The 12,154-nt window shown below is 50.4% G+C and overlaps 1 protein-coding gene across 1 annotated transcript in view; it reads right to left on the reverse strand.

Annotated features, from left to right (window-relative positions):
- The window catches only part of ADAMTS12 (ADAM metallopeptidase with thrombospondin type 1 motif 12), a gene marked incomplete at both ends in the record, with an annotated part of 181,821 nt that overhangs the window by 19,497 nt on the left and 150,170 nt on the right, over positions 1 to 12,154 (reverse strand). Inside the window, 3 exons of the mRNA XM_081090333.1 lie at positions 1,173 to 1,325; positions 5,560 to 6,675; positions 10,917 to 11,127. Of these exons, the coding sequence (XP_080946459.1) occupies positions 1,173 to 1,325; positions 5,560 to 6,675; positions 10,917 to 11,127 (1,480 nt within the window). The remainder of the gene's footprint in view (positions 1 to 1,172; positions 1,326 to 5,559; positions 6,676 to 10,916; positions 11,128 to 12,154) is intronic.

Consider the following 12,154-nt stretch of genomic DNA (forward strand, 5'->3'; position numbering starts at 1 on the left):
AGATACACACACGGGCTAATCCACACTCTGCCTGTGCTAAGACTACTGTCCGCAGGGTAGTGGGCCTATGGCCACGCCTAGGATTTACTCACCCACAATTTTCTCACAGAACTGAGGCAGAGGGAGGCAGGGATGGGGGAAGGGAGGAGAGAACCAACTTTATAGCAAATGCTTCCGTAAGACCTCCTCACCCCCCCAACACTGGGCCTGGTCTGTTACCCTCCCCCCTCACAACCCCCCCACCACTGAGCCTGGTCCGTTACCCCCCCCTCATAACCCCCCACCACTGAGCCTGGTCCGTTACCACTCTCCCCTCACATACACCCCCCCACCACTGAGCCTGGTCCGTTACCACCCTCCCCTCACATACACCCCCCCAACACTGAGCCTGGTCTGTTACCACCCCCCCCTCACATACACCCCCCCAACACTGAGCCTGGTCCGTTACCACCCTCCCCCTCACATACACCCCCCAACACTGAGCCTGGTCTGTTACCACCCCCCCCACAACCCCCCCACCACTGAGCCTGGTCCGTTACCACCCCCCCCCCACAACCCCCCACCACTGAGCCTGGTCCGTTACCCCCCCCCCTCACAACCCTCCCACCACTGAGCCTGGTCCGTTACCCCCCCCTCATAACCCCCCACCACTGAGCCTGGTCCGTTACCACCCTCCCCTCACATACACCCCCCCCACCACTGAGCCTGGTCCGTTACCACCCTCCCCTCACATACACCCCCCCAACACTGAGCCTGGTCTGTTACCACCCCCCCCTCACTTACACCCCCCCAACACTGAGCCTGGTCCGTTACCACCCTCCCCCTCACATACACCCCCCAACACTGAGCCTGGTCTGTTACCACCCCCCCCACAACCCCCCCACCACTGAGCCTGGTCTGTTACCACCCTCCCCCCACAACCCCCCCACCACTGAGCCTGGTCCGTTACCACCCTCCCCCCACAACCCCCCCACCACTGAGCCTGGTCCGTTACCACCCTCCCCCCACAACCCCCCCTACCACTGAGCCTGGTCCGTTACCACCCCCCTCCACAGCCCCCCCACCACTGAGCCTGGTCCGTTACCACCCCCCTCCACAGCCCCCCCACCACTGAGCCTGGTCCGTTACCACCCCCCCCCACAACCCCCCCACCACTGAGCCTGGTCCGTTACCTTGCTCCAGTTTCCCACTCTCCAGCCGGCGCAGGGACGGAGGTGGCATCTCTTGGCGGGGTCCGGCCTCTGAACGGCCGCACAGTCGGAATCCACCCGGGTGCTGCACTCCACGCGGCGCCAGTAGGCCCCCAGCCCGCACGTGGTGGAACACTGTGGGGGGGGGGGGGCAGGACACAGAGGCTGAGCCGGCTTCCCCAGACACACCGGCACCTGCAGGCGAGTGCCCAGTCTCGCTGCTCACTGGAACTGCCCAGCAATCTTAACAAATACCAGCACGGGGCCCCGGCTCCGGCAAACGGCTGCATCTCAGCTGGCAGGGCCCACGCATGAGGAACTTAAGTCATTCCCATTCTAATCAACAGCCGCGGTTGAGAATCCCTGATTGATATTCGGGAGGACAAGCCAGTGCAAAAAAAAGGGGACATTTGTAACGCTTTCAACAATAAAGTTTAAAAAAGAAATGATGCTGGCTTCAGTGCCAAACCGCCGCATTTCACACCAGTGCTGCTCCAGTGACGTCAGACCCACACCTGCCTCCCACCTCACCTCTTCCACCACCGCTGTCACTTATCTCAGCGCGGCTCTCCTCACGCACTGCGGTGCAAAGGGCATTGTTATAAAGGCACCCAGACTGGGGAGCTGGCTGGCCCCAGGAGTAAGACTAGGATTTTCTGCTTCTAAACCGCAGTACAATATTGCTACAGCGGCACTTCTCCACCGCCAGTGTCCGTGGGAGTCACCGGGACCCGCTGTGACAGGCAGGTGCTGGCTCAGGAGGTCTGGGAGGGGCTGGAGAGGATGCAGCTCTAACCGGCTCCCAGGGGATGCAGGTGCCGGGGGTCCTCAGACCACACGTGGAGTTAGACAGATGCTATGACAGGATGCTTTCACTCCTGGACCCCATGGCGGTGAGTAAATCAATCACCGTTTGCCATGTGCATAATCCATTCCTCACATGATGTTTTAATTTGTTTATAACTCTTAAATAGCTCAGGTTTAGCACAGGGTCACCTTGAAAGCTGCACAAACGTTCCCCCTATAATTCCTTGTATCCTACGTGCCTGGTTCTTTCACATGGTTGCTTTGACTTGCATCCCCTCTTCCGTGCCCATCCTCGGAAGGCGGGGCTGTTTCGGGGCATGAGAAATACAGCTCTGGGCTAATAAAGAAAAGGGATGGGAGTTCCATTTATGACATTTTTGGAAGTTTCTTTTGATGAGTTATGAATAAAAACCAGCCTTACATTAATTTCTCTTGTTGCATTTTCACCCTCCATATCATGTCATGTTTCACTCTGTGTGACTTCTTGGGTTAGAACACACATGTGACAGATAAATTCACTGTAGAATCATAGAAAGGGCAGAGTAGAAAACAGCCTAGCCCAGGGGTGGGCAAACTTTTTGACTCGAGGGCCACAATGGGTTCTTAAACTGGACCGGAGGGCCGGAACAAAAGCATGGATGGAGTGTTTGTGTGAACTAATGTAAATTCAAAGTAAACATCATTACATAAAAGGGTACGGTCTTTTTTTTTTTTTTAGTTTTATTCATTTCCGATGGGCATCCTGCCCGCAGGCCGTAGTTTGCCCATGGCTGGCCTAGGCCATCATTGTTTCCACTGGGCTCATGGAGCTCCTTCCTCCCCCTCCTTGAGGTTGTTTGTCATTTGGTTTGTATCTCTCAAGTTCCTAGCACTTTCCCCCTGAACTAGACCATGTGTCTATAACAGAGACAATGACAGCTGAAGTGCACTGAGCGACCCCTTGTTCACACCACGTGCTTGGCAATGGGACTTCGCAGCTCCTCCCGGCAGCTAGTGGAATATAGTTCCCCAGCTCTTGAATCGGGACTGCTCTGTGACTTTGGTGGACAAAACGCAGTGGGTGATGCCCTAACCGGTTTGGCTCAGTGGATAGAGCAGCGGCCTGCAGACTGAAGGGTCCCAGGTTCGATTCCGGTCAGGGGCATGTAGCTTGGTTGCCGGCACATAGCTAGGAGCGGGTGTGCAGGAGGCGGCTGATTGATGTTTCTCGATGTTTCTAACTCTCTATCCCTCTCCCTTCCTCTCTGTAAAAATCAATAAAATATTGTAAAAATCAATAAAATATAAAAAATGCAGTGGGTGATGTTGTGCCAGCTCTCAAGGGGCCTTGCTGGTTTCAGTCCTCTCTCTTGGACCCCGTCTCCGCCATGGGAACAAGGCTAGTCTGCTGTGGGATGAGAGATCATGTGGAACCGAGTGGGGTGACCTGGCCAAAGCCATCCCAGCGCGTCCAGCTTCAGCCGACTCTCCAGCAGACGGTGATCGGCCACTCAGCCCAGCTAAGCTGAGCCCCGATAGCAGAACCTCCCAGCTGACCCACAGACCGTGAACAAACACCAGTGTTTACTGCGGTGTTGTGGTTGCTTGTTATTTGGCGTTGCTGTGGCAATGGACAGTTCTGGTTAAACATTCTGTTTCCTAAGTTGCTCAAGCAGAGCAGGCCCCACGCCTGGTCATGAGGGAAGCGCCTGCCAAGTGTGTGGCTCTGGAAAACTGCACTCTGGGCCGGTTCCCTTCCCCAGCCAAGCTCCCTGGAATTGGTAGCTCTCAATGGCTCCCGCGAGGTTGATAAATTTTTGGTGAACTACAATGTATTCAGTAAGACAGTTTATTTCTGTCAAAGTCAAAGGATGACATCTGAGATGGAATTAATTCTGTGTATCTTGATTAGAATATAATCAAAATGTGTCACCACTCAGGGGTGTGTGATACAGGCCAACTACTCAACGTCTCTCAGCTCCAGCTTCCTCATCTCTAACATGGACAAATATGACCAATCTCCTTGTGCTGTGGCGAGGATTAAATGTGGGAATTCGTGTGAATTAGCACAAAACCATGCTACTGAAGCATGGGACATGCTTTATAAATGCTCCCTGTCAACATCCTCCTCACTAGAGCCCATTAGAACTTTGCTAATGGAAAGAAATATGAGTAAAATGTCAGAAATCTCCATACTCTAAGCATGAATATCTCTTTTCCTCCAGAACCTGCATTTTCCACATGCAAATGGAGATGGTAAGATGCTGCTCCACAGACAGGAAATGCAATAGTTACTTAAGAAATCAAACATGAATCAATGTGAAAACAGAGTTCAAATGTAAACAAAAAATTTTGAAAGTTTGAATTTACCTGTTTATTACCAATGTAGTCAATTCTATGACCCAAGATGATTAATTCATACCAAAAAATTTATACAGCTAAATTGTCAATTGGTGCTGAAATTCACTAGAGACAGTAGATTATAATAAAAAAAGAAGATTCATTATCCAAATGACAAGTGTGTCCTTAGACAAGTTACTGAACCACGGAATACCTTAGTTTCTCTATTTATAAATTGGTATTAATCAGACCCTAGATGCTCCTCAGGGCTGTCAAAAGGGAAAAACTAAAAGATTACATATGAAAGTGGCTTGGAAATGAACATGCTTTGTAAATTAAAGGTCTTTTTTGTATTAGCTATTATTACTTCACTTCCTTTTAGCTACAAACATGAGCCATGAAATATCATAAAAATGCTGAATAGTTTGAACATGCGGTTATTTTGCCACAAAGTCCTCCTTTGAGTTGTCAAATTACTTTTAACAAGTACACATACTGTGCATTTGAAATTCTAATGGGTGAGAAATGATTTTGATGGCCCCAAGGATTGAAGGGGTCCTAGAAATGGAAAAACAAATGTCACGCCAATTCCTGCAGCCTGACAATAGGGACCGGCATTTTTTCATCACAAGTTTTTTCTCCCTCCATATTCTAATTCTTTTAACAAGCTAACATGATCTTTTTGAATATAAGCGAACACACCCACCAGAAAGTAAATAATTGATACCGTGAGCTATAGAATTCTTTAAAGATCGGGTGCTGGAATTCTATCCTAATAGTTCTCACTTGACGGGTTTAGAGTAAGGGCTCAAACGTTAGCTTTCTGAATGAAACGTGCCCTTTCGGTTGGCCATCATCATAGGATGATCACAGCTTATAGCCGGAGGGGCACTGGCGATGACCCACACTGGCTCACGGTCCTGCAAATGAGAAGCAGGCTCAGTGGGATGGGCCAGTTCCCCACTCTCACACCGCTGGCTGAGCCGGACCTCCTGACGTGGTTCCAGATGCTTTTCACTGTATCTCACCACATCTGTTCTCTTCCCTGGAGATTTTTTTTCCCCATTTTTGGAATTAGGGAGGAAAGGGGGGGGGGGGTGAGGGCATAAACCTGATTGTTTCATGCTTAGTCCACCTTAGACTGTACTTCAGACAAGCCCATTTTGAAATGTGCACAAGAGTGCATCAGCCCTAACTATTTTCCAGATGGAAGCGGACATGCGGTAAGAAATGGAATGCCTACCTCACTCCAGTTTCCGACGATCCAGTGCGCAGGGCTGCGGTCTGGGCGCTGCTGGTAACTGGAGACATTCAATAGAAAGCCCTCGGCCATCAGACTGGTCACGTCTTCCTCGGTGAGGACAGGCCCAGGGCTGTGTGTGGGGTTCATGCTGCTGGGAAGTTGTGGGGGGCTGTGGCTTACTGACTTTTCTGAGGGTGCTGGCGGGGGGCCTCCCCGCAGAGGGAGTGACACGGTAGCTGGCTTTCCAGTGACCATCCCCTCAGCTCTGGGTGTCCCGGTTTGGAGAGTAGCAGGTCCCTGGCTGGGTAGCAGTCCTGTCACTGTGCCGACAGGTGGCCACAAGGATGCCCCCGCAAGAGAAGGCGTTGGTGGAGGTGCAAGTGGCATGTCTGTGCTTCTTTCCACTGAAGCATCCTTTCTGGGCGCCGTGGTCTGGGTCCATAGGACAGAGCTGCTTCCATTCCTGTTCTCCGGGGGCTCACTGGCTTCCCCTGAGCCGCTGTGACTCTCTGCGTCCAGCTCCCCGCTCAAGGTGCTGGAGAGTGGAGGCACCTGCCGGGCCCCGGGGCTGCTGGGAGCTGGCCAGTCAGAACCGCTCATGGTTGTGGCTAAGAGGCCGCCCTGGGAGGTGGGACCAGGCTCTGAATTGGAAGCATCCTCTCCCTGTGGCTGGGTGTGCAGCGACCAGGCCGTGAGGATGGGCTGGGAGGCAGTCCCGGTGGGAATGGCATCGCGGGTGTCCAGTTCGGTGTGGATGGAGCTGTTCTGCCACCGCGTCCCACCCAGGTCTCCTTCCCGGGAGGCCGTGGTGGGACGAGGGCCGCTGGCGGCCGTGGTGCTTGTGCCCCGGGAGCCGGGCACCGTGGGCGTGGGCAGCGTCCTGGGGCGGGATGTGGGCGGGATGGGCTGCCGGGGGTCATGCTCAGAGGTCGGGAGCCCTTTCCCACTGAAAACGGTGCCTCTGCTGGGTTTCAGAGCCCTCCGGCCGGACGGGCATTGCTGGAGGCCGCACAGAGCCTGGCTGTTGGGTTTCCTCGTCACGTCGCAAGGCTCGTCGTGGTTCTTGGCGCAGGTGACACTGCGAGTCCGCACGCCGCCGCCGCAGGAGACGGAGCACTGGAAGAGAGGACAGCAGTCCGGGGGGAGCGGCCTGGCTCTCCCCCTCAGGCGACGACAGATCAGAAGCACACTGCGCAGCTAAAACGTTCACACCTACTTCTGTTTTCTATTTTGCGTCTATACGCCTTGAGGTTCCCCTGGAACTGTGTCTCTTCTGGAGACCCTCTGAGGCTCAGGACCAACCATTCACCCTCCACAAACGGAAGATACAAACCATGAGGGTATAAACGAAGTCTCCCTGGGCTTTGAGTGTTGGACAGTGGATTCACAAAGAGTGCGAACATTTAAATAAGTCACCTAATCTTTTAAAGAGACAGTAGTAATATCCCTCCTAGGGTCCTGATGCTACTAAATGAATGTAAAATGCTTATCCATTCTCTGCAATCCATGAAGCTGGTTCTAATGAACCTTCCCCTTTCTATGTGGGGAATACCCATTGTAACTCCCATAGTCTCACCCACAAGCTCCATTTCCACTCGCCTGGGTCAGGTAGAATCCCATGAAAAGCTAGACATACTCACCCCTGTATGTAGATCCCGGGCCTTTCCTGCCATTTAAGGTGGGTAGTTCATCAAAGGTGGGAGCGACCCTTTACAAAGTGTTCCGTGAGCCCTGTAGCGCGGTACTGATCTATATGGGGTCATGGCCGGGACCACCCCCCCTCAATGTTTCCTCCACGCTCTGCAGGGCACTCAAATCCCGGCCCTGTGCTGGGAGGCAGTGTGACCTTTGAAAAGTTTCTATGCCCGAGTCTCTCCACCTGTACAATGGGGCTTAAAGCCATTGCGAGATACTGTCCGTGCCCGATACGTATTTGCTGTTAATATGTAATTAAATACTGATGGCCGATTTGGCAGTGTCCTTTAGTGACTATGGAAGCAATGCATTAGCCCCCCCCCCCCCCTTTTTCAGGTCTCTCACATTCGTGTAGCCCCTTAGCCCTGTGCTTACACTGCTCTGTGCATAAAAGGGTCTGAGTTTGGCAATTGATTTATGGCCCTCAAGTCAAGGAGGCCACAGATCAACTCCATCAGGATATTTGGGTGCCACTGGCTGGACAGGCTTGTAAAATCAGAGTAGCATAGAACATAGACCCTTGTCTTCTTGCCTGATAATAAAATTGCCATCTAGTAAACAATGGCTATTTGCCAGGCACTATGGGAAGGGCTACGTGGATTATGTTCAAGCCTTACACTAACCCTGTCTTTCTAAGTGAGAAAAGGCGGAGAGAGGTTTCACACTAGCTCAAGGCCGTACAATGAGGGCTTGCCAGGGCTGGAAAATCTAGAAAAACTGCTATCCCACTAAATCCATTAGCCTAACTGCCAGGAGAAATAGGGGACTCAATGAACTAATACCCGCCACATGGAGTTACTTTACAAGTTAAATGAGACACACTGTGTGGTATAGAGAGCGCTCAACAAGTGATGGATGACATTATTGTTATTTCCATCTATTCACTTTACTTACAAATAATTATATGTGTAGCGTTTACTGTGTGCCTGGCACTGTTCTAGTAAGAACTTAGAAATATTCATTTATTTAATCCTCATAACTTCCCTTGAGGCTAAGTACTACCCCGATCTACATTTTGTGGATGGAGAAAACAAGCCACAGCAAAGTAGAAGGAACCACAAAGAGGTTACCTATCCAGTAAGTGGCCGAGCCAGGCTTTGAGCCCAGGGACTCATGTCCCAGAGACCATGTCCTTCACCACTAGACTGGCTGCCTCTCACAGGCTGGTCCCTGGAGAGGTGTCCCCAGTGAAAATGGAGCCACTAGAAATTCAGATACGTTGTCTTTGTTTACAACATAAAGAGACCCCCTTCTCTATCCTTCTAGCCAGAAAGTAAGTTGGGCAAAACCAAGAGACGAGTCTTGTTGAAACTTGAGATTGGGGGTAGAACCTGGGCTTAGAGAAGGGGCTGGCCACGGGGGGCAGACAAGCCCTCCCTGGGAGAAGTCTCTAGCTCTCACTAGTTCTCCGCTCTGGCCATGGACACAGCTGAGCCCGCCCTTCTCTGCTCGTTTGGGCTGGTAGATCTGCCTTGACTGAGAAGGGCAGCTCATCGATTTGCCTTTCCTCCTTCTTCCCACCCTGGTCAGTACAGGGGGGACCATCCTACAGGAGTCCCGGGGCCTCACGGTTCTTGGGTCTTTTGGCCCAGTTACGTGAGAGCTTTAGACTCATCCAGGGTGACCCAAAAGGTCCAGTGCAGACCAAATGAGCAGGCACTGGAATTAAGGTCAACCGCAAGACAAAATCCAGACCATGAACACTACGTGTATATAGCAAGGATCACTAAGTCATCTCTCTTAAAGTAGCTGAGCAGAGCTAGAATGTCAAAGACATTTCATTGTACTCCGGCAAACAGAGTATTTGAGAAATTGAGGGCGAATGTGTATGGCCATTAGCAAGATGGCAGAGGGAAGACAGGAAGACCCATTTGATGAGTATTTTGGTTCTGATTTAACTACAGGCACCTGTGCTGGCAACATCTGGACGAAGGCAGTGGCTCAGCCTTTCTGCTCTGCTCTGTCAAGTGGAAGCTAGAAACTGGATTTCCTGTCTGCTAACAACACACCTGCAAGGGCCTGTATCTGGAACAACCGACACAAGTACTTGTCCCATCACGCCAACATGTTGGTCCTTTGCCCCAATTAAGTCACATCATTTTGCTCCCCATAAACAGGAACACAATAAAAAGAACCCCTCAGCCAAACATGTAATTGCAGTTCTTTTAAAAAGCATTACGACTCTGGCAGTTAGTAAATTCTACATGACAAAAATTAACTGCTTCTGATGCAGCCAAAACATTTTTGGTAAATAGATTTAATGGGCGAGCCACAGTACCCCATTCAGCCTTATTTCAACAACAGTGTAATTTACAAACACTGGCTCTCATTGTACCCTCCTGGGAATAGCAGGGGGAATGTTCTGGACTATTGCTGATGTGTCCACATGAATCAGTGCTGCTATCGGCAGTGCACCTGTATTAGTTTGTAGGTACATTTTCTTTACATGTACCTCTGTCTTTTCTTTTTGTCCTATTCCTCCATTTGGTAGGAAGATCTTATAGTACAGGGACCATACTTGCCATTTTAAAAAAATTTCAGCTACATGACCAAGAATGCATTCTTTACAGGATTAGAAGCTAAATAAGCCCAAGCTGTGACTATGAGCTAATGAAATCGAGTTTTGGAAATAAGGGCATCAAAGTGGCTGTATTCAGAGAAGTTCTTTTGTGTTCAATTAGTTATCTTCAGGGATGGTAATGTTGCTTATACAAACTTTCAAACTCCTCTTCAGTAAACACTTTCAGAGTAACTTTATAAGTGATTAAGATTAATCTCGTTTACTTATAATAAAATATGTTTTAACCCAAAAGGTTTTATCTGAATTGGTCACATTAGTCCCTTAATCATCAAACTTAGTTCTAATTGATTTTCTAATTGATTCTCCTGAACCCAGTGTTTTCCATTTCTTTGAAGGTGAGTTCTAAGAAGCGTTCCTCAGACACTCCGGTCAATGGGAGCATTCCTGTGGAAAGCGTGTGGCTTCCCAAGGGAGCTTATGGGAGTCAGCATCCATGGATAGGTTCTGCCCTGCCTGTTTTTAAAAAGCATTTGTCTTTTCTCACTCCTTAGGTCGTTGACTGAAATGTGCATAAGGAAGCAGAGTGGAGCCCTAGAGACTCCAGGACCCTGGGAGATAAAGGGGTCCATTTCCGCCAAAGACCCTGGGCGCATGAGCCTTGATGTTACCAGGTGCCATGGTGACCTAAGGAAAATGGAAGCCTGGAAGTTTTCATGACCGAGCCCACTGATTTCTAGTTATATTCAGAGAATTAAATCAAATTAACTTGGGGAAACCCATCACTTATTTGAATGGATGTGGCTAATAACAGTTGCCATCCTAAACTTGGGTCAGGGCTGGCCTTGACACGTGCTGGAAAGATGGATGTTTGAGAGGCATCTTCGAGGGTCAGGTGCACTGCCTGTCATCCCACCATCAGACCCAGCTCTTCCCCGGCAGGTGTCTGACCACTGGACAAGGGAGAGGAAGATCCGTAAGAACAGAAAACAAGCCAATAGAAATCTGGGCAGTGGGAAATGCAGGAAATGGGCCAGAGGTGCGACGCTGGCCTCTGCACCATTTTCTCCAGGGTCACTGGGACTGACGCGGAATGGGAGGGGCTGATAAATAATGCCAGCTTCCCTTTGAACCCTGGGCTCACCTCACTCCAGTTGCCTACGGTCCAGTCCGATGGACACAAGATGTCCCTGTTGCAGGACATGAGGGCCTTGGGCTTCAGCAGGTGCAGGCAGTCTTCAGCCGGCAGAGCCTGCTCATCAGAGCCCATGGTCTGGATACACAGCACTGTTCGCGTCTTCTCTCCGTGGGGCCCACATGTCGCCGAACATGCTTCCCACTCCCCTGCCCACCACCTGCAGACACACGTGGACATGGGAGAGAAGATCACCAAAACCCCTGTTATATTATTCTTAAAACAAGCAAGCTAACTTAATTCCTTTTCATTAATCCCTTTGTGAATCTACACGCATGACTTAAGTTTAGAGTCAGATTTTTCTGCTTGTTTGTATCATTTTCACTGTGTTTTAATGTGTGAGAAATACCGTAAATTTGGGTTGATTTGGGGGTTCTGGCTTTAGCACGAGAACTTGTCCATTCTGAGGTCCTGGGCAGCAGCATTCTGTGGTTGCACCGCTCAGCAGACGGATCTGGGTTCAAACCCAGACTCTACCCCTTGTAGGTAATCGCGTGGTTTCCAAGCTCCGGAGCGTCTGTGACCTGGTGGAGGGATCTGCTCTGCCCTTGCCCAGCTCTTACATCATGCCTGCCGTAAGTCGCCTCTATTAGTTTCTATTACAAAACACCACAAACTTGGCAGCTTGAAACAACAGAAATCTAGTTTCTTATAGTTCTGGAGGACAGACATCCAAAGCCAGTATTACTGGCCTGAAATCCAAGTGTAGGCGGGTGGCACTCTCTCCAGATGCTCTGGGGAAGGCCTGCTCCCGGCCTCTTGCAGGCTGGGGTGGCTGCCAGCATTCCTTGGCTGGTAGACCCTCCTGCCAATCTTTAAGCCTGGTGTTTTAGTGTCTTTCAAATCTCTCTGCTCAAGTTTGCATTGCCTTCTCGTGTGTGTGTGTGTGTGTGTGTGTGTGTGTGTGTGTGTGTGTGAATTTTCCCTCTGCCTCTCTCTTATAAGAACATGGGATGACATTTAAGGCCCAAGTGGATAATCCAGGATAATCTCTTGATTTCAAAACTCATAATCACATCTGCCAAGATCCCTTTCCAAGTAAAGTAATGTTTGTGGCTGTGGGGAAAGGACATGGCTGTCTTTGACGGAGTTTCCAGCCACCACATTCAGGGCTGATGTCCAGTCCCGAGAGCTCAGACTGGGTAGTTTTAAGAGTTACTTTGTCAAGGCTCCTCCTCTGTGTCTAC

This window comes from Myotis nattereri (genome assembly GCF_964212035.1).
Source record: "Myotis nattereri genome assembly, chromosome: 4".
NCBI lineage: Eukaryota > Metazoa > Chordata > Mammalia > Chiroptera > Vespertilionidae > Myotis > Myotis nattereri.